At 43.3% G+C, this 23,340-nt stretch overlaps 2 protein-coding genes across 2 annotated transcripts in view; both read left to right on the top strand.

The window, feature by feature from the left end:
* The window catches only part of LOC115543897 (uncharacterized), a 979,736-nt gene that overhangs the window by 117,721 nt on the left and 838,675 nt on the right, over positions 1 to 23,340 (top strand). The gene's annotated exons all lie outside the window — the stretch shown is intronic.
* Positions 18,384 to 21,418, top strand: LOC115543895 (uncharacterized). Its single transcript, XM_030356562.1, has 3 exons — positions 18,384 to 18,841; positions 19,619 to 19,680; positions 20,508 to 21,418. Exons 1-3 carry the CDS (start codon positions 18,600 to 18,602, stop codon positions 21,401 to 21,403), a joined length of 1,200 nt encoding a protein of 399 aa, XP_030212422.1. The 5' UTR covers positions 18,384 to 18,599; the 3' UTR covers positions 21,404 to 21,418.

The following is a 23,340-nucleotide window of genomic DNA, read 5'->3' on the forward strand; positions in this document are numbered from 1 at the left end:
AATCGCTTTGGACCGTGGGTAACCTTGGGCCAGGTCATCACGAGCAAACAGAACCAGCAGCAAAGTTTACGTAAACCAATTTCTGGGGGGTCCGGAACGATTGTTGACGGGGAGGGGGGGGGGGGGAAGGTAAGATATTTTTTTTTTTTTTTTTTTTTTTTTTTTTGGTCATGGGCCCCCCCTCGGCCTTGGGCCCCCCCACAACTGTCCCCTTTGTCCCCGCAGTCCGACGGCCCTGTAGACGCGTATCGGGCGAATTTTTTTGATTTGTCACAAATCCTCGTGAACGCGCTCGCCTGTGCACGGCGAAGGTGTGGCGCGACAAATTTGCTCGAGTTGAAATATTGAATATTGACACGAATTTTGCGTGATGACAGCCAATCAGCGTTCAACAGCGTGGCCACTGAGTGACATGTGTAACGCATACAGCCAATCAGCGTTCAACCGTCAAACTCAGTACAGTGCAGTCCGGGGTGAACTGCAGCATGGAGGAGAAAGTGATTGTTGCCGTTTGCGACTCTCGGAGCTCTATGTATAATAGTATATAATATAATATAATTGTATGCATAATATCACGGCCAAAAGCTCTGTGCGCCTCCGGATGGCCGTAGCGCGGGGAGCTCATAGGGATTGGGCTTCTCGGGAGTCGGGGTTTGTTTACCGGCGTTGCTATTGGTTCCTGTCTTGTGTGTTCCAACGGTTTATTAGGTAGGCCTATCCAATAAATGATGTCTTCGTGCGCGCCTATCGCATGATTTCAGACTCAACGATTTCGGTTGAGTATGTGGGGATTTTTTCAGTCGCAATTGGTTTGCACATTTTTAATAGTGGTGGGGACAAAATTCGTATTTCAAATAGTGGGGGGGACATGTCCCCCCCGTCCCCCCCGTAATCTACGCCTATGGCACTATCTACAAAGTCGCCTCAGTTCATTCAGATATACATGTACATATATATGCAGTTTCTGTAAACGATGATGAATACATATCCATCATCACGAATATATGTTCATCACCAATATAATAATGTGCTTTCCATTTTAAGCAGCTTGAGAATAGTTTATAATTTCTAACCAAATACAATCAATATTTGAAAAAAATCCTCAACTGCTCGATTGGATATGATTTGTTTATTCATATAATTATAATGCCAGTGTTTCTCTCAAACAAACAAACAAACAAACAACAAAACCTTTAAAACAAATTTATATTGTGTTATTGTGTTGGACACACATCGCCATACGGAAAATATTATAAATGTAAATGGACTGCATTTATATAGCGCTTTTCTAACCATTGGCCACCCAAAGGACTTTACAATATTGCCTCACATTCACCATTCACACGGGCACAAATTCACAGACCGACGGCGGAGTCAACCATGCAAGGCGACAGTCAGCTCTAGGGGAGCAGTTAGGATTAGGTGCCTTGCTCAAGGACCCCTCGACACTCAGGTAGGAGGCGCTGGGGATCGAACCAACAACCTTCAGGTTACCAGCCAACCCGCTCTACCTCCTGGGCTACTGCCGCCCAATATACCCTCACAAAGCAGATTAAGCAATGGAGGCCACTTCATTTCTAACCCCTCAAAGACAGCAGGCGTTCTGTTGGGTATGGGTGCTGGGCTAATGTAGTAAACTCGGTAGGCCTGATAATCAAAGCGATATGAGACTTGATAGCCCTATTTGAAACATTTTATGCAATGTTTGGGTCTCATTGATCAATCTCCCGACTGCAATCCTTATGTACATTGAGCCTGGCTCACTGTTCTGTAGACTTCGCAAGCTTAGCCTTTGTGTGTTTGTGTCGAAGCACTGGTTGTTGCCCGGTAGTCAGGGCGTAACACGGTGGGAGTGACAACCCAAACAAAAAGTGCCATTATCCAACATGGCTGTTTCTAAATATTGATAAAAATGACTTCTCCAGTTACTTATGTCTATGGTTGTACCGGTCAGCAAAAATAGCAAGTAAACAAATCGTTCCCGTTTTCTAGAGGCAGTTGACTCATGCAAAAGTCACCGGTTGCCTAACAAGGGTTGGTAAAATGGTGAAAAAATGATGGTTATAGAACTAATAGAATGGATTACATTGACCCAAGAAAGAACCAAATGAAAGCTTGACCCCTTTTAAGGATAGAACATGAAATAAACCCTGTTAACAAACAGAATCCCTGTGGATGAGGCCTGAGCAGAGACCGTGATAGATCCCAAGACCTTAAAGGCCATGGTGCAGGTTTTATTTTTTTCGGATTTGCGCCATTTGCTTGTTGGTAATAAACATTTTAATGGTTACCTATTGTATTTAATGTGGTTGGGTATCACAAAACGGAATTTAACACGAAAAAGTGGGTCATATTGGAGCGGTTTGCGATAGCTTCTCATTTCTCCCGGAAACCGTTGCATGAGGTCACGGTAGGGAGACGACAGACGTAGCCCTTCGAGACCCATTGAGAGTAGAGAGTACGAGAGAGATAAGAGACAGATAAATACATAGATACATATATAGATAGCCTAGATAGATAGATGGATAGACATATAGATAGCTAGATAGAGAGAGACAGAATAGATAGATATATAGACCGATATAGATATAGACCGAGAGATAGGGAGACAGGCAGACAGATAGCATAGCATAGCGAGTTAGGTAGGTAGGTGTAGCATAGCGAGTTAGGTAGGTGGGTAGGTAGGTGTAGCTTTAGAATGGTGTACAACTGTGTTTGTGCTGGGTGTAATAATTCTAGCAGAACAGGACACAGGGTCCATGCCTTTCCGAAGGACAAGGCAACCCTCAGACAGTGGGTACAGTTTGTCCGCGTTAGACGGGCAGATTTTTCTATTCCCTCGGTCACTAAGAACTCCAAGGTCTGCAGCGCTCATTTCACGGAGGAAGATTACGACCAAGGGGATATCAGGATGGTATCTCTCGGGTTAAAGAGGCTGGCACAGCTTATTCCGAACGCCGTGCCTTCTGTGCACACGCATCTCTCTGCCTGCCCTGCCCCGAGACCGAGAGGCACCAAGATCAGTGCCGCCAGCCGCAAGCGAGAGCTGGCTATGGTAAGCCTCATGGTAATGTTTACAAGCTGTGCGTTAGCTAGCCCTGTGTATACTACATACCGTATTCCCTTTGACACCGCCTCCACTACCTTCATGACTCATGATCAGTCTGACATTAGAAAAGAACATTTCGTGATTCATGAATATGAACCAAAACAAAATTGTCCTGAAGTAAATGTCCAAAAGCTTGTCATATCTAACTAGAAAGAGCCATGGCTAGTGTTTGGATCAGTGGCGCTCATCAAGCGACTTTCACAACAGTGTGTGTGTGTTCTATTTAGTTGATGGATTTAATTGCCCTTTTCCTGATGGAAAGTGACTATTACGGTCCTCTTTCATATGTATTTAGACGTGACTGTGTCGCTGACGCTAATTTATTTACGCAAGATGTTGACAGATGCCTCACCGTGTGAGACCACGGACGGTGTCAATGCTGCTACGGTAGAGGACCCCTTGCCCTACTCCACTTGTGACACTGGGACACAATGTATTTTGAAGCCCCTTGGAAGGTCTCACGGTAAATCTTGTTATTTTTTTAGTGGTTGATATGCTGTCTAAAACATACGTTGCCAAATTATATGCATGCAGGAAATTTCCAAACACATTGCTAAAATTAATACATAACCTAGATCAAAACATAACCGCTTAGATTTGCCATGATTGTCATCTGTTTGGGTATGTTTATTGACTCTGCCACAGCTGTGCAAGTGAACCTGAAGCCCAAGATGGTCAGCATGGGGACACAAACTTTCACCCCCCTCACTAGTCCTGACCCAACGGATGGAGAAGATGATCTCTCTGTCATCAGTGATGCATCATGGGTACCAGGAGAGACCAGATGTCTGAGGAGGATGAGGAGGTGTTTGGGCGAGGCGTTCACGAGGATTTAGTAGCGCGACGCGTCGCTTGAGTTGAAATATTTGAACGTACACAGGGCTCCAGACTAACTTTTTTCACTAGGAGTGAAAACAGTGGGCCCTAAAATTTTAGGGGCAGACACTGTAAATCAACATGCCAATGTGATTTTCACTACATTACTTATAAATATTTTGATAATAGATGCAGAAATTACAATGTGCGGTTTCAAATTCAGTGTCACATTTAATTGTGATTCTCATCTATACCGACTGTTTTTTATACAGCATCTTAAAGCACCAGGCCGAACACCACATTGTAATTCCCTGGGGTTTCATCTGATTTGTCAGATTTTCCGACGTCGATTTCAATTTATAGCTGGTCGGGCCGGGTGCGGAATGTTATTTGCGCTACTGTCGGAACACTGGTCGGATGCAGTTTTAAGTATTGCGGGCACGGGCGGTTGCGGGTTTGCACAATAAGACCCATGCAGGACTCTGGCACTGGCACACCAGCAGCAGGTCAGAAGAACGAGTCAATAGATTGCGAATTGTTCAAACACACGTAGCAGGTTGTGAAATCGTTCTCCCTCTCACAGACGTTTATGCACGTTCAATATTTAATCTCTATACCCTCCCCCTCCATAAATTAGCCACTAACACTAATGTACAATTTGGTCGCAAACTCTCACATTTTGGTCGCAAAATGCAACCATTTGGCCACAGTGTGGAGCCCTGGTAGAGTAACTGAGCGTCCACACCAAACGCCACATGTGTCGCTTGGCCGTGGTGTCGCCTGAGTTTCGTCGTGCGACAAGTCATAATCTATCGCGGTATTGATTTGTGCAAGTTTTATCACGCGACTTTAGTCGCGCGAGTATGAGGTTGTTGACTTGTACCAGATACTTTGGAGAACCCGACGCAGTCTATTCATAAAATCATCCGGAGGCATACACAGATTTTGGCCATTATTATATGTTTTATTATATAGATATCTACATATTAGATTATATCGTATCATATACTATTATATATAGAGCTCTGCGAGTCGCAAACAGAAACAATCACTTTCTCCTCCATGCTGCGTTTCACTCCGGAGTGCACTGCAGGGAACAGTTGGCAGGTTGAACGCTGATTGGCTGTTACGTAGCGTTAATAGCGTTAATCCTTCTTAACAGAATTTGCTTTTCTTACCGTTACTGTGCGTTCACACCAAACGCAAAACGTTAAACAAATAACAGACCTATTTTAATTTGAAAATAAAATAAAATGAACAGGCTTTGACATTTAGCATTCACCGAAATGATGGACTTTCAGTCCTCCTTCTTCTCAAACACCGTAACCGGAACAGTTATCCTAAAATAGTATTGTAGGGCTGGACCTTTCTAGGCGGGGCTTGACGTCCAGCCCGCCTCCCGCAGGCCGCAGCTGTTAACTTCTCCACTTCTCCGCAAAGAGGGAGGAAGAGGAAAGGGCAGGATCTACCTCTCAGCTTTAGGACCGATGTTTCATGCCCATCGACCTGTACACTGGGATCTGACGGGGGCTAGAAAAAGTCCTAAACATCTCCAAACATAGACTTTCGGCGAAGTAAGCACCTGAACCGATCTATTTCATCGTAAAGAACCTCAAAATAAGGCTTAAAGTGCAAAAAAACTGACTATCGCTTTATCCTATAGCCCCATAACCCCACTCTCCCATTCTTGCCTTCTCTACAGACAATTATCGCACAGCATCACATACTTTTACCTCGCACCTCTCACTATTATGCTATGTGTGTTATAGTATAAAGAAGAGCTAGAGGAAGAAACAACCACCATGGACGACCCCGCAGACCAACTCCTCCATAAGATCCGGTCATGGCTGGAGGAGAAGGAGAATTGTGAAAAGAATCTGTGGAAGCTGGTGAAAGAACTTGAAAACCTCAGAAAGAATTGTAATGCCGGGGAATGCGTAGGGAACACCATATCTGTCGTAGGCTCTGCATGTCTTCTAGGGGGAGCAGCGGCCACGTTCTTCACCGCGGGGGCTGCAGCCCCGTTTCTGGGTATGCTGGGGATGGCGTACATAGGTACAGGTGCCACAATCAGCGTGTCCTCAAAGCTAATCAAACTTGTTGTGTCCGGCAGCACTATGAAAGATGCAAAGAAGGCTGCAGAGAAGGCCGAAATAATTGAAGAAGAAATAATGAAACTGATAGGAGAGCTAAAGAGGGAACGAGTGAACACTGAACAAGCTGAAAGCGAATACATTGCAATGCGTATTTCTAAAGCCATGTGGGGGAAGGTTCACACAGGGCAGCCCCCTGAAGTTTTTTATTAAAGATGGCTCTATGCTATTTTTATTAATTGTAACATTCATAGATTTGAGCATGATGCGAAAAGTTCAAGGATCAATAACCAAATGCCTGATCGAAACGATGGTACTGAATCTTGCAAAGGTCGGAGGAAAAGCTGCAGCTAAACGTATGGCGGTAAGGGATTTTGAATATTTCTGTATGCATATGTTGCATATGTCTACATTTAACACTTTGCTAAAAGTTGAAAAGTCACAGACCACATAAGTTTTTGGAATAAATGTCTAAATTGGCTGATTCTAAAACTGACTAATAGAATATAATTTCACAACATTTATGCATTTCTTTTATACATTTTTCATTGACAGTTTGCAGGAGGGATTGGTATGGTATTCGCACTTACGGAGTCGATTAAGAGCTGGAACGAGCTTGTCAAGAAACAGCATATGACTGAAGCCAGCCAATCACTGAGGAACGCAGCTGAACACATTGCTCAGTTCTGCAAGGACCTGAGGAACAATCTTAAAATGATTCAGTAAGAATACTTAATGATGCATCATATTAATTGAATGATATTGATTGCAATTCTTATGCAATAGATTGGTCAGTTAGTATTTATTGTTCCATTTATAAGTTATAAGTTCCAATTACAATTGTAATTGTATAAGTGAACAACTTTTTATTGTTTTGTTTTAATGTGTGTAAGTTGTACAGACCAATTGAGCACAAAATCCACATTTAGGTTGAACCTAAAGTGGTGTAGTGAAGTATTATGAATGTTACAAACTGGGTTTCGGTGGCAACTATCCTGCCATGCGATCAAATCAGCGGCGCAGTGACACATTTTCCATCATTCAGCAGTGGTTGTCCTGACAGAGAGGCTCTGGAGGAGATATCGCAACTTTGGTTGATTAAATGACCCTGTTGTACACATTCACGTCTTTCTATTGTTCATTCTCAGGGAGGAAATGGCCATTGAAATGATGAACCAGCAGACAAACAACCATCAAGGTAACCAGAGTAATCAGAACCAGCCAGTGACGTGCGGTGAGATTTTTGGCCGGTGAGGCCCTGACTTTTTCAGAGTCAGATTTAGAGATAATGATATAGGAATCCAATAGAGTAGCTTCAGTTGGCAGCTTGCACATTGTACTGGTTGTGTTTCATATCGACATTCTTTTACACACGCGCGCACACACACGCACGCACGCACGCACGCACGCACGCACGCACGCACACACACACACACAGTGACTATGTAGTTCCTCTAATGGCTTGTTTTAACTGGTTGGACTAAAACATAGAAATAAAAGGGAAGGTCGATTTCATTCTCAGAATGCAAAGCGCACACACACACACACACACACACACACCCACACACACACACACACACACACACACACACACACACACACACACACACACACACACAGTTAGGGTAAATATTTGTCCAAGGAAGAACGTTCATTTTATAGCAGCTCAGAGAAAATGCCCATTTTGCTCCAATTGTTCTTAATTTGCAATCGCAATTCCACAATTGTTAATTAATAACACACTCAATCAATACAAATAGAAGGATATACCGCAGTATTTGCATCAGTGTATGCACCTTTACTTGTAAATGAAGTCCATTCTGAAGTCCTTCAGTGCGGAGGTACTGGCTGCCTCACCTCTTGCTTTTACAGTGCGGTTTTATGTCAGATAAGCAAGACTAAATATGTCATAAACATACACAAAATACATTTACTATTTTAGGGAAGGTGAGGATATACAATAAAAGTGTCATTGGATTGGACAAACATTGCATTGGTGACAAACCGTGAGAAAGCAAAAGGCGCATGCGCTCAACCCAGTTTGTGAGGGATTGCACAATCTGAGGTGATGCAGCCAGTTCCTCTGCCGCACCTCACGCATCGCCACTCTAATTGAACAGGAAACACGCAAATTCAGCGATTTTGGTAATAATGAAATTGAAATGATTGAAATCTTACACAACTTACACTTATAGTACAGAAGAATACAAAAAATATTATACATAATATAAAATAAATACATATATTTCTTCCTTCACGACAGATGAGGATCATGTAAAACGCAGAAAGTGGACCGGCGACGAGAGCGAAAGCGGCACCACTGCCAGCAGCTTGGGGAGCGAGAGCGAAAGCGGCACCACTGCCAGCAGCTTGGGAAGCGAGAGCGAAAGCGAGGAGGACAACTCCACCGACGTCACGAGCGACGAGGAGAGTAGCGACGGGGAAGGCTATTTGCGCGGTGCACTTCTCAATGTCAGGTCCATGTCCAAACACATTGATGAGGTACTAGAAATCATCGAAAACAACAAATTAGACTTCCTTTGCACCACGGAGACCTGGTTAAACCCTTCAAATTACAAGACGGCGCTCTCGGACGCTAGTCCCTCTACCTTTAAGTTCGTCCATGAGGCCGAACAGGATAACAACAGGAAGCCCGGCGGCGGCACCTATGGCGGCGTGGCCATCCAATACAAGAATGAAAACAAGGAAAAAGAACAGGAAAAAAAATTGTTTAGCCCAACTTTCAAACCAGTGTTTGATTATGTGGCCATGGTCCTGGAAAACGACAAGTGGGAAGTTCCCGTCCTCCTGGTCAACTTGTACATTTCTCCCAAAAAAATAAAGGCAAATTTTGTTGAGTTTGTATGCCACTTCGAAGAGCTGCTGTACATTTTGAAAGAGGAGGGACATGACAACGTCATCATCACAGGTGATTTCAATATCCACATGGACAACCCAGAGGATCCCTCTTGCCAAACGTTTTATGACCTGTTGGATAGTTGGGGTCTGAATCAACATACCCATGGGGCAACACGTTATCCAGGGGGACACACACTGGACCTGGTCATCACCCGGAATGTGGCTATTCGCAATGTGGGAAAAAATTATGACAAAGATGAAGGCCCGATTGCAGGCAGATCAATATTGAGCATATATATTCCCCATGCTTTGAATGTATCCAATTCTGACATTAAGCGGTTTGAATCAACCGCTTTTTATAGATTAATACTTTATTAGTCATCATTTTTAACCAAATGCCAAATATTCCAATGAAATCATAGATGCATAGTTTTTTTTCAGAATATATATTTTCTTATGAATCTTCACTCAATGTTAATTAATTCTGAAGATATAGTTTAGGGCTACGATCAAACACATTTTCTTAGACTTGAAAATTAGAATTTATGTAAGGAACTTGGATGTGACACTGTTTAGGATTCCAAGGACCATAGTATTGTGGCTTTTTAATAAATAATCCACACTGATATTTATATATAAAATTTGAACTTAGTGTGAATAACATAACCAAGAAGAGAACTAACCGTGAATAGCATTATTGGGAAGAATGCGTGTTTGAAAGCCACAGCAGTGGCCCACATGGTGACATGCAAACGAAAGGAAGTGGCTTACTGTGCGTTCACTACAAAGCAAATATTTTTGCGAAGCAGCGTGAGTTTGCTCGCAAGAGTAGTCTAAGCAGAGTCGTCTACGAAGAGCCTGGGCACTCCCTATACGCCCCATTGTACCGATTTTGGTTGTAGTTCCATGAGACATCCACTGGGGGTGATCGCGGGCGAGTCCAGATTGAATGGGAGTCTATGGGGCTAGACGGCTAATTATGCCTCTTTCACCTGCTTGTCGTTGAAATATCGCAAATTTTATTGTAGATTCCGCAAGTTCAATATAGATTATGGTTCAAAAGTCAAATGAGTGAGTACTTAAGTCCTTTCGATTTCTTACAGTTTGGGCCGTTGTTGGCCATACACGCTAGCATTCTGCTAATGAATGCTGATTGGTCAGGGACGGACTTGCGACTGATTACGACCAGAGACCCCTCTTGACGGCATCTGAAGCTGAAGAGCAATCAGAAACGTGTTAACTTCGACTTTCCGTCGAACTCAATTTTATTTTTTTCAAGGAATGCCTCGTAAATGTGCAATGATAAACTGCACTAACAGTGGAAACAGATTGTCCGTCTTTTCGTTTCCCAAGGCAGAAAAAGGTAACGTTCTTGCTTGCTCCTGTATGAATGGTCCTAGGCTACCTGAGGCATCACCTGGTAAGGAAAGTTGCGCTGGAGCCCGGGTAATATCGCACATGGCTTATTCAAGTTGCGCGCTAGACATTCTCTAAAGTGTCGAGACTCAAGGACTTAACTTACCTTAACCGATTGTTCCATACAAATGGTTAGTGAACGATTTAACAACTTCAACATCTGCTATTACAGTCGTTATTTTTTTGTAGGACTTGGGCTAATGACCTTGCACAGAGGGAAAACCATCTACACCACTTGTCATTGATTTCTATGCATTCACTGATCTTTACAGATGGTTTTGTTTTAAGCCATTGAATATAATTGCTCTGCCCTGCAACACATTATAAGCTACACATGTTTGTTAAATGAGAAATATGGTCTGGGTCACATTGAAACAGTAACAGTTATATAACAGTAATTATACAAACATTATACCATTGATTCTATAATGGCTTCAATGAGAAGATCGTATTCAAGGGAATGTCTGTCAAAGTCGCCCTCTACGCCATAATGATCTGTGATATAGTCCCACAGCTCAAACAGCTCTTCGATATCGATGATGTTTCTATCGAAGAAAAAATTTATCATTTCCAGAAAGCCATCTCTGTAGATTCTCATCGTTCTATCCCTTCCAAATATTTCTTCCTGCGGATCTCTCTGTATTCCTGTAACAAATGCACACATATGAATTAGGCAAAACAGCGGCAGAGCTGTAGATAGTCACCAAGTAGTTAATACAAACCTGCTTGTTCTCTTATTTCCATGGAAGAAATTGGGTGGCTGACCAAAAATGTTTGCTTCAGCGCTGCTTTCACCCCACTGCTTGAAACTAGCCAAAAACAGTTATGCGCTCATTCTATCATTTTGGTCGCCTGATGTGTCCCCTTTCACTGGATGTCTCTGTAAGCAAAGCAGCGATTTCAGAAATGAATGCGTTTACATGGGACAACTAGTTCGGATTAAGCAATGTAATTGTTTAATCTTAATTGCATTAAGCAACGCAATGTGACGCAAGGCGGTATCACTTTGAGACACACCGTTTATTCAGATCAACAAAGCATACTTACAGATCGTCCAAGGGATTATAAACCTAACGCCCCTGACTAGTTATTTCAGTAAAGTAGCCCGAGCAGAAATGTGGCACGGTTAAAATAAGAATATGACACAATCACTCACAAGGTTTCATTAATAAAACGACATGGGAATGACACATATGCACATTTTCAGATATAGAAGCAGAGATCGTCTGAATACATTGATAAATTACAAATCTCAACAAACAGAGAAAGACTATGCTTTTGGAACAAACGACTTATTGCATTTATATAGCGCTTTTATGAGTGGGTACTACAGGGCGTTTAGCAGACGGTTTTATCCAAAGCGACTTCCAATAAGTACATTTGTCAGAAGAAAGAGAAACAAGAATATATCGCTGTCAGTAGCCTACAGTAAGGATGTTGAAGGCACCTCTGAGGTGCTGCTTTCCCCAGTTTCCCTTTCCCCACAGAAACGAGTTCTGTCAGGTCATCTGTTAAAGGATTTAGGGAAGTCAAGTATAGGGTAATGTTTTGGTAAGGTCGGTATTACCAGAACAGTCTCATGGCCATTTCTATCCATTGCCGCTTCGCTCGTATACTTTACTGAAATAACTAGTCAGGGGCGATAGACATATCATCCCTTGGACGATCTGTAGGTATGCTTTGTTGATCTGATAAACGTTGTGTCTCAGAGTGATACTGCCTTGCGTCACATTGATTCTCGAGCTCGCTGCTTTGCTAAGAGACGATCCAGAGCAAGAGACTACGCCACATCAGGCGACCGAAATGGTAGCGAAAGAGCGCATAACAGTGTTTTTGGCTGGGTTATAGGCAGTGGAGGGAAACACAACATTAGGTTTTGAATAACTGGTGTAATGGCCTCTTCTTTTTGTAAACGAGACAAATACCATGGTCTATAATAACATGGACAGTCGGGTCACAAGTTGATCTGGCTGCCTCCTGCTCTTAGGAAGAAGACTAGTTGTGTTTTTTAGTACTGCAGCTGATCAAGTCTCTGTCTCAACGGCACGATGGAATGGAATCTCATCTTGAAATATTTTTCCCCCAAAATTTTATGAGTTTGAATCCGTATTTATTATTAAAATACAAACACCAATTTTCCATTTATTTCGGCTTAAAATGGTTCTACGTGACAAGTTTCCTCCAATTAGACTCCAAATACGAATGAGATGGATATGTTTTGGACATTTTATTGAAAACAAATCAAAGAGGCATTCGCAAGGACAGCTACGAATCTTTTCCAGATTTCCAACAGCTGGCTTAGCCACGACAACAAGCGACGCATTCGGCTGATGGTCACCAGTTAACACGGTTACGACTTGAACTGAAACACTGGCCCTGGGCTATTCCAATGTCTAATTTTGGCTTCTGGTGTGCAATTTCCTGTCCTTAACGTAAACATTAACCCAGGGCTCCAGACTAACTTTTTCCTTGGGTGCACTGGTGCGCCTAAAGTTTTAATTTGGGTGCACCAGCACGCATTTATGGTGCACCCAAGTTTTGAGTTGTTGACGGGGGGGGGGGCGTTGAACCGTGCCTGCCTTGCGCTGAGTTGTTGTCGAGGGGGGGGGGGGGGGGGGGCAACCGGGCAACTGCACCGGTTGCACCGTCGATATTTACTGATATTTTGACAATTAAATAAATGCCGAATCTGTATCTCTCATAAAGAATATCGTCAGACAATGCTAAGGGATCGGTTCTGTCCCGAAAAACCCTCTGTCTCCGGAGAGACGCCTGTACGATAAGTGCGCCGTGGTCCATGAGAACACCCACAAATGGTGAAGCCATTATCGGAGGAGAGGCTAGGAAGCTGCGCACGCCGATATAAGTAGCCGATCTCCGGGTAGACTCGCTGAAAAGCTGCTCCCGACCAGGTTTGGTTGCGAGCGTAAGTCACCAATGGTGATACAGCGACGCTTAAAGAGATCGACTTTCATGTAGCTAACCCAGGCTTTCAGCTCAACATACCTCGCTAACCCTCTAATCGAGCTTCGTAGTACAAGCCCCTGGATTGGGCTTCGCGGGTTTGTTTACCGGCGTTGCTATTGTTACCGGTCTTGCGTGTTCCAACGGTTTATTAGGTATCTAATAAATCGCTGTCTAATCAATACTTCATTCACTGCCTCTTCCGTGGTTATTACAATATTATGAATAGACTGCTCTGTAAAAAAATAAAATAATAATAATTATACCAGATAAATGTTCGGTCGCACCGGTGCGCCCAAATAAAATATTTGGTCGCACTACCCCGAATTCTAGGCGCATGTGCGCCCAAATTAGGCGCACTCTGGAGCCCTGCATTAACCTACTCAGTAGGCCTTCCCCGACGTGAGTCAGACATGACAATCCTTTCCTTTCCTTCTCAAACTACATTACAATTGCATGTTCATCAGCCAGATTGTCTGAATTTTCTCCCCGAACCCCCGTCTTAAAAGGACTCTAACTTCTGGGCTACAGCCCTGAATGTTTTCAATTGCTAGCGACCCCCCTAGTTTTATGACTTAAATCACCTACGTTGTGGTAGAAAATAACCGAATTCTATCACTTCAACTAAACTAAGATAGCTTGAGGAATCGAGGACTCCGGATCAAGTATGACAGAAGTCTTCATTGCTACCCACGAACAAGCAACAACGAAGCCGAGTGAGGTTTGCAAAGACACTGCCGAATGATTCTTGTCCTGCTCCTTATATACCCAATCCTTACATAATACAAAGTCAGACTTACATAAAATGTTGATTTACATAACACGTTTTTCCAGGTCACAGCTTTACCTTGAACTTACATTGATCCCTATGCACACTGAGCGATGGTGTACATGTGTACTGTGCATGTCAGCATATTTTTCAAAAAGCAGCCTAAGTTTGACGTCTGTGCATCCTGACCCTTGGACCCTGCATGTGGCAGCACACAAGATAAGAACAGAGTGGCCCGTCGACGGCTGGGACGAAGTTGGGTGGCACGCCCCGTCCACCCGCAGTCCTCGATCAGCCCCAGCGACAGTAGCCGCGTTTACATGGCACATCTGATCCGCATAGATTTCTATGCGACATAGATCTGTTCCTAAAATGTGATCCGAATGTACTGTATACATGGCAGTAACAAAAGTGTCCGTTATGTCTCTCGAGCACACCTGACACATCTCTGGACCGGCGGCGACAAAATGGATGCCTTATCACTATCGGGGATTTAAAATTTGATTTTAATGAAAGCACAGGCAGAGAAGAGTGGGCAGAGAAGAGTGCTTTTCTCTGCCTGCTCCTTCAATTAAGAAGGAGGAGGACAGCGCAGCTACGTCAATTTCTCGTCAGATCTTTATATCTACCCCCAGCTCCGTCGCAAACAAGAGGAATTTGGAAGCGAGTCCGCAGCAAAGACTGGTTGGAGAGAGTGGTCTCTCTAAGTTAAGAAGTATTTTAACGTTCAGCCTGCAAAAGTACTAATAGTAGCCTACTTATTTACAATTTTCCCGGACGCGCGAGGACACTACGATACGCGAACACGTCATTAATAAACACCCATGTCCCGTCGCTTAGCAACCGGACACGCTTACCGGACTACTTTTACGGAGTGCTAACAAAGACGTGAATCAGGCAATAAATCCACTTTCCTTGACAGCGTTTCGTCTCTTTGCTGCGATTGATTGACAGGTGACTTCCTGATTTTATACTGCAGCGCGGCCGTCGCGCCACCTCCTGTTGGTACTAGGGGCGGCTTTTGACGCGCGTAAAATGCGCGCCGCTGCGCTGCGGCACCGGTGTATTTAGGCCTTAACCCTCTAATCGAGCTTCGTAGTACAGGCCCCAGATCTACTTGAAACTAGCCAAAAACACTGTTATGCGCTCATTCTATCATTTTGGTCGCCTGATGTGTCCCCTTTCACTGGATGTCTCTGTAAGCAAAGCAGCGATTTTAGAAATGAATGCATTTACATGGGACAGCTAGATCGGATTAAGCAATGCAATTGTTTAATCTTAATTGCATTAAGCAACGTAATGTGACGCAAGGCGGTATCACTTTGAGACACAACGTTTATTCAGATCAACAAAGCATACTTACAGATCGTCCAAGGGATTATGAGCCTAACGCCCCTGACTAGTTATTTCAGTAAAGTAGCCTGAGCAGAAAAGTGGCACGGTTAAAATAAGAATATGACACAATCACTCACAAGGATTCATTAATAAAACGACATGGGAATGACACATATGCACATTTTCAGATATAGAAGCAGAGATCGTCTGAATACATTGATAAATTACAAATCTCAACAAACAGAGAAAGACTATGCTTTTGGAACAAACGACTTATTGCATTTATATAGCGCTTTTATGAGTGGGTACTACAGGGCGTTTAGCAGACGGTTTTATCCAAAGCGACTTCCAATAAGTACATTTGTCAGAAGAAAGAGAAACAAGAATATATCGCTGTCAGTAGCCTACAGTAAGGATGTTGAAGGCACCTCTGAGGTGCTGCTTTCCCCAGTTTCCCTTTCCCCACAGAAACGAGTTCTGTCAGGTCATCTGTTAAAGGATTTAGGGAAGTCAAGTATAGGGTAATGTTTTGGTAAGGTCGGTATTACCAGAACAGTCTTATGGCCATTTCTATCCATTGCCACTTCGCTCGTATACTTTACTGAAATAACTAGTCAGGGGCGATAGACCTATCATCCCTTGGACGATCTGTAGGTATGCTTTGTTGATCTGATAAACGTTGTGTCTCAGAGTGATACTGCCTTGCGTCACATTGATTCTCGAGCTCGCTGCTTTGCTAAGAGACGATCCAGAGCAAGAGACTACGCCACATCAGGCGACCGAAATGGTAGCGAAAGAGCGCATAAGTGTTTTTGGCTGGGTTATAGGCAGTGGAGGGAAACACATTAGCTTTTGAATAACTGGTGTAATGGCCTCTTCTTTTTGTAAACGAGACAAATACCATGGTCTATAATAGCATGGACAGTCGGGTCACAAGTTGATCTGGCTGCCTCCTGCTCTTAGGAAGAAGACTAGTTGTGTTTTTTAGTACTGCAGCTGATCAAGTCTCTGGCTCAACGGCACAATGGAGTTTGAATCCGTATTTATTATCAAAATACAAACACCAATTTTCCATTTATTTCGGCTTAAAATGGTTCTACGTGACAAGTTTCCTCCAATTAGACTCCAAATACGAATGAGATTGATATGTTTTGGACATTTTATTGAAAACAAATCAAAGAGGCATTCGCAAGGACAGCTACGAATCTTTCCAGATTTCCAACAGCTGGCGTAGCCACGACAACAAGCGACGCATTCGGCTGATGGTCACCAGTTAACACGGTTACGAGTTGAACTGAAACACCGGCCCTGGGCTATTCCAATGTCTAATTTTGGCTTCTGGTGTGCAATTTCCTGTCCTTAACGTAAACATTAACCTACTCAGTAGGCCTTCCCCGACGTGAGTCAGACATGACAATCCTTTCCTTTCCTTCTCAAACTACATTACAATTGCATGTTCATCAGCCAGATTGTCTGAATTTTCTCCCCAAACCCCCGTCTTAAAAGGACTCTAACTTCTGGGCTACAGCCCTGAATGTTTCCAATTGCTAGCGACCCCCCTAGTTTTATGACTTAAATCACCTACGTTGTGGTAGAAAATAACCGAATTCTATCACTTCAACTAAACTAAGATAGCTTGAGGAATCGAGGACTCCGGATCAAGTATGACAGAAGTCTTCATTGCTACCCGCGAACAAGCAACAACGAAGCCGAGTGAGGTTTGCAAAGACACTGCCGAATGATTCTCGTCCTGCTCCTTATATACCCAATCCTTACATAATACAAAGTCAGACTTACATAAAATGTTGATTTACATAACACGTTTTTCCAGGTCACAGCTTTACCTTGAACTTACATTGATCCCTATGCACACTGAGCGATGGTGTACATGTGTACTGTGCATGTCAGCATATTTTTCCAAAAGCAGCCTAAGTTTGACGTCTGTGCATCCTGACCCTTGGACCCTGCATGTGGCAGCACACAAGATAAGAACAGAGTGGCCCGTCGACGGCTGGGACGAAGTTGGGTGGCACGCCCCGTCCACCCGCAGTTCTCGACCAGCCCCAGCGACAGTAGCCGCGTTTACATGGCACATCTGATCCGCATAGATTTCTATGCGACATAGATCTGTTCCTAAAATGTGATCCGAATGTACTGTATACATGGCAGTAACAAAAGTGTCCGTTATGTCTCTCGAGCACACCTGACACATCTCTGGACCGGCGGCGACAAAATGGATGTCTTATCACTATCGGGGATTTAAAATTTGATTTTAATGAAAGCACAGGCAGAGAAGAGTGGGCAGAGAAGAGTGCTTTTCTCTGCCTGCTCCTTCAATTAAGAAGGAGGAGGACAGCGCAGCTACGTCAATTTCTCGTCAGATCTTTATATCTACCCCCAGCTCCGTCGCAAACAAGAGGAATTTGGAAGCGAGTCCGCAGCCAAGACTGGTGGGAGAGAGTGGTCTCTCTAAGTTAAGAAGTATTTTAACGTTCAGCCTGCAAAAGTACTAATAGTAGCCTACTCATTTACAATTTTCCCGGACGCGCGAGGACACTACGATACGCGAACACGTCATTAATAAACACCCATGTCCCGTCGCTTAGCAACCGGACACGCTTACCGGACTACTTTTACGGAGTGCTAACAAAGACGTGAATCAGGCAATAAATCAGGTGACTTCCTGATTTTATACTGCAGCTCGGCCGTCGCGCCGCCTCCTGTTGGTACTAGGGGCGGCTTTTGACGCGCGTAAAATGCGCGCCGCTGCTGTGCGGCGCCGGTGTATTTAGGCCTTAACCCTCTAATCGAGCTTCGTAGTACAGGCCCCAGATCTGCTCCCCCCTCCCCTCTGTATTTATTGTAAATACAGAGGGGAGGGGGGAGCAGACCTGCTCCCCCCTCCTCTCTGTATTTACAATAAATACAGAGGGGAGGGGGGAGCAGGTCTGCTCCTCCCTCCTCTCTGTATTTACAATAAATACAGAGGGGTGGGGGGAGCAGACCTGCTCCCCCCTCCCCTCTGTATTTCTTGTCATATAAGTTACTGCTCATGAACCCAGAGCACTCACACGCAGACCCTCTTACAGAGTGAACCTTGTCTTCTCCTGTGTTCTCTGTTATTTGTGTTGAGGAAATACACAAAAAGCTTATTTTCATCGGAAGCTGCAGGTTGGTTCCTTGTTTTGTTTTTTCATCAAGCTCTTGATACAACGAAAGATCACCACCGACTGACGGGATGGGGTTTGGCGCACCAGGGTTCGCCACATCTGCGAGCGGTGGCCCCATTCGCCTTCTGTTCGACAGTTTTGCTCAATTCTGCCAGAACTTCACTGAGGGGAATAGCGGCTCAGGAAATGGAGTTCAATCTAACAAACCTAAATCTGAAGAACAAGCAGCAAAAAGTGAAAAAGTAAGAGATATGGATTCATCTGAATTGGAAGGAACATTACACGTGGGAGCCAGTGGAATGTCTAAAGAGTAAGTTATTATGTTGCTCAAATCCAATGATGCAACGTCAGATAATGCTTTACAGACAACAGAACTTTTTTCTAAATTATTCTTTTTTTTGTGGTCCATCTTTTATCATTTTCAATATAAAGGATTTCAGAATTAAGGATGTCCTTCATTTCCTATCAAATTCTGCCGATGCATAATTATAGCCACTTAAATGTGTAGTAAAACAAATGAACCACGCTTAATCTTTAGTGACTAACTATAAAACGTAACTGAATCTTAAAAAGCATTAAATTCTTCAAATCACATTGTAATTTTGTAATTCAACAAATACATAAATATATAACAGCTAGAAATTCCTGCGTAACTACTCAACCTACATCTACCAGAGCTATTATAGAGAGAGCAATACCAAGTGAGACACAGGCCTTTAAAAACGGTAAGGTTGTGGACACTGAGCGAGACAGCCAGTGTGATTCGGGGGGGGGGGGGGCTAGTCGGGGCCGGGAGGGGGACACATCTTTTTATTGTTTTGTTTTTATGTGTGTAAGTTGTACAGACCAATTGAGCACAAAATCCACATTTAGGTTGAACCTAAAGTGGTGTAGTGTTATGAAAGTTACAAACTGGGTTTCGGTGGCAACTTTCCTGCCATGCGATCAAATCAGCGGCGCAGTGACACATTTTCCATCATTCAGCAGTGGTTGTCCTGACAGAGAGGCTATGGAGGAGATATCACAACTTTGGTTTATTAAATGACCCTGTTGTACACATTCACGTCTTTCTATTGTTCATTCTCAGGGAGGAAATGGCCATTGAACTGATGAACCAGCAGACAAACCAGGCGACAAACAACGATCAAGGTAACCAGAGTAATCAGAACCAGCCAGTGACGTGCGGTGAGGTTTTTGGCCGGTGAGGCCCGGACTTTTTCAGAGTCAGATTTAGAGATAATCATATACGAACCCAATAGAGTAGCTTAAATTCACCATTCAGTTGGCAGCTTGCACATTGACTACTGGTTGTGTTCCATATAGACATTCTATACACACGCTTGCACACACCCACACACACACACACACACACACACACACACACACACACACACACACACACACACACACACTGATGTAGTTCCTCTAATGACTTTGTTTTAACTGGTCTAAAACATAGAATTAAAAGGGAAGGTCGATTTCATTCTCAGAATGCAAAGCGCACACACACACACACACGCACACGCACAGTTAGGGTAAATATTCGTCCAAGGAAGAACGTTAAATTTATAGCGGCTCAGAGAAAATGCCCATTTTGCTCCATTTGTTCTTAATTTGCCATCGCAATTCCACAATTGCTAATTAATAACACTCCATCAATACAAATAGAAGGATTTACTGCAGTATTTGCATCAGTGTATGCACCTTTACTTGTAAATGAAGTCCATTCTGAGTTCCTTCAGTACGGAGGTACTGGCTGCCTCACCTCTTGCTTTTACAGTGCGGTGAGGCAGCCAGTACCTCTGCCGCACCTCACGGTTCACCGCTCCAATTGAACATGAAACAAGCAAATTCAGCGATTTTGGTAATAATGAAATTGAAATGATTGAAATCGTACATAACTTGTACTTATAGTAAAGATAAGTATACAAAAATATAAAATAAATATAGCCTATATATTTTTTCTTTCACGACAGATGAGGATGATGTAAAACGCAGAAAGAGCGAAAGCGCCACCACTGTCAGCAGCGTGAGCGAAAATGACACCACTGCCAGCAGTTTGGGGATCGAGAGCGAGGAGTACAGCACCAGCTTCGCCACGAGCGACAAGGAGAGTAGCGACGGGGAAGGCTATTTGCCCGGTGCGCTTCTCAATGTCAGGTCCATGTCCAAACACATTGATGAGGTACTAGAAGTCATCGAAAATCACAAATTAGACTTCCTTTGCACCACGGAGACCTGGTTAAACCCTTCAAATTACAATACGGTGCTCTCGGCCGCTAGTCCCTCTACCTTTAAGTTCCACCATGAGGCCGGACAGGATGAGCCCGTCCGCGGCGTGGAGGGCACAGTATATGGCGGCGTGGCCATCCAATACAAGGATGAAAACAAGGAAAAAGAACAGGAAAGAATATGTTTTAGCCCAACTTTCAAACCAGTGTTTGATATTGTGGCCATGGTCCTGGAAAACGACAAGTTGGAAGTTCCCGTCGTCCTGGTCAACTTGTACATTTCTCCCAAAAAAATAAAGGCACATTTTGGTGAGTTTGTACGCCACTTCGAAGAGCTGCTGTGCATTTTGAAAAAGAAGGGGTATGACCACGTCATCATCACAGGTGATTTCAATATCCACATGGACAACCCCGAAGATCCCTCGGTCCAAACGTTTTGTGACCTGTTGGTTAGATTGGGTCTGAATCAACATACCCATGGGGCAACACGTTATCCAGGGGGACACACACTGGACCTGGTCATCACCTTGGATGTGGCTATTCGCAAAATGAAAAAAGTATATAACAAAAAACTCTCGGATCATTGTCTTATTTTATTCGAAGCCAGACCAGTCACCAGACGGAGAGACGTAAAAAAGTAAATTAAACATGAATATAAAAAATAATAGATGAAGGCCCGTTTGCAGGCAGATCAATATTGAATTGGATACATGCTTTGAATGTATCCAATTCTGACATTAAGCGGTTTGAATCAACCGCTTTTATAGATTATTGCTTTATTAATCATCATTTTTAACCAAATGCCAAATATTCCAATGAAATCATAGATGCATAATTTTTTTTCAGAATACAGTGTTTCCCCCAGCACTGTGTTGTTAAGGCGGCCGCCTTATCAACAATAGGGCCCCGCCTTGACTACCAATGTATATAAAATAAATAAAAAAAATTATCAAAATTCTTTTTTTTTTTTTTTTTTTTTTTTTTAAATTATTATGCATTAACAAAGTAGAAAACTCTCGTAGGGAAAGAAAACATACTTCCATCAGGTGTAAAAATAAAGATCAATAATGCATCGGTGTTCACAACAATGGTCGTGACATCAAGCTTTTTTAATTGAATTTAACCAGGGAGACCCCCCCCCCCCCCCCGCTCCTTGACCACCTTGACTAAGACATTTACTGGGGGAAACACTGGAATATATATTTTCTTATGTTCTGCACTCAATGTTAATTAAATCTGAAGATATAGTTTAGGGCTACGATCAAACACATTTTCTTAGACTTGAAAATTGGAATTTATGTAAGGAAGTTGGATGTGACACTGTTTAGGGTTCCAAGGACCATAGTATTGTGGCTTTTTAATAAATAATCCACACTGATATTTATATATAAAATTTGAATTTAGTGTGAATAACATAGCCAAGAGAACTAACCGTGAATAGCATTATCGGGAAGAACGCGTGTTTGAAAGCCACAGCAGTGGCCCACATGGTGACATGCAAACGAAAGGAAGTGGCTTACTGTGGGTTCACTACAAAGCTAATATTTTTGCGACGCAGCGTGAGTTTAGATTAGATTAGAAATACTTTATTGATCCCCGGGGGGAAATTGCCGAATTGCGAGTTTGCTCGCAAGAGTAGTCAAACTTTACTTGCGGGAGTGATTTGTGTAAGTTTGATCATGCAAATAAACCATGGACATAGAAATAAACTCGCGTGTGGAGGAGGGGCTTCTTGTGAACGCCAAAGTTTCTTTCCGGCAATTTATTCTCAACCATGGCTGCGATAACCCCTACAAGTCTAAGTCTTTACTTGTTAAAGGGGTAGTTCGGAATTTTGGACATAGGGCCTGATTCCGAAGTGAGCATTGGTATTCTATATCACTGGAGACAGTTTTCAACACATTTCATTTAGTCCTTCTAGTTGTAGAGTTCGCTCGTGCTAGGCTAGCGCAAGTCAACGGGCAATGCTAGCCTGCTATTAAAAACAGTCTTACCCACTCCACAGTACACCCGAGGTAAATCAATTATAATGCCAGACTATAGATTTAAATGTCTGTGTTGATAGAATAATGTTAGAAATAAAACTAACCATGCATCGCATGAATCATCGAGGGACTACTTTCTCAGCAGAAGCGGAATTCTACTATGCGCTGGTTAGGTTTGTAACCGAATCACGACAGAAGAACGTAAACAGAGAAGCGTGGGACAGAAGCGCAATTGAACGACTAGGCAACATGATGGTTCAGTGTGCTTTTAGAAATTGTAGAAATAAACGGTACAGATGGGCACCACAAAGTTTCCACCAATTTCCAGTGCGAGATCCAGAAAGGACTCAACTGTGGCTTGTTGCTACTGGCTTTGACATCAAAACACCCTCCAAACGTGGCCATATCTTGTTAATTTAATACGCTTGTAGAATTCCTTTGTTCACTGTACTCTGCGTTTGTAGCAATGACAGCGGCAGGTAACCTAGGTATCAGTCCGCCGCTGCTGTAGCCTACGTACAGGAATATAAACACTGCTGCTGAGACCCCGCAATTCCCTCAAAATGCAATGTAATGCAAGGTTGGTTTTATTT

The sequence above is a fragment of the Gadus morhua genome, chromosome 5 (genome assembly GCF_902167405.1).
Source record: "Gadus morhua chromosome 5, gadMor3.0, whole genome shotgun sequence".
Taxonomy (NCBI): Eukaryota; Metazoa; Chordata; class Actinopteri; order Gadiformes; family Gadidae; genus Gadus; species Gadus morhua.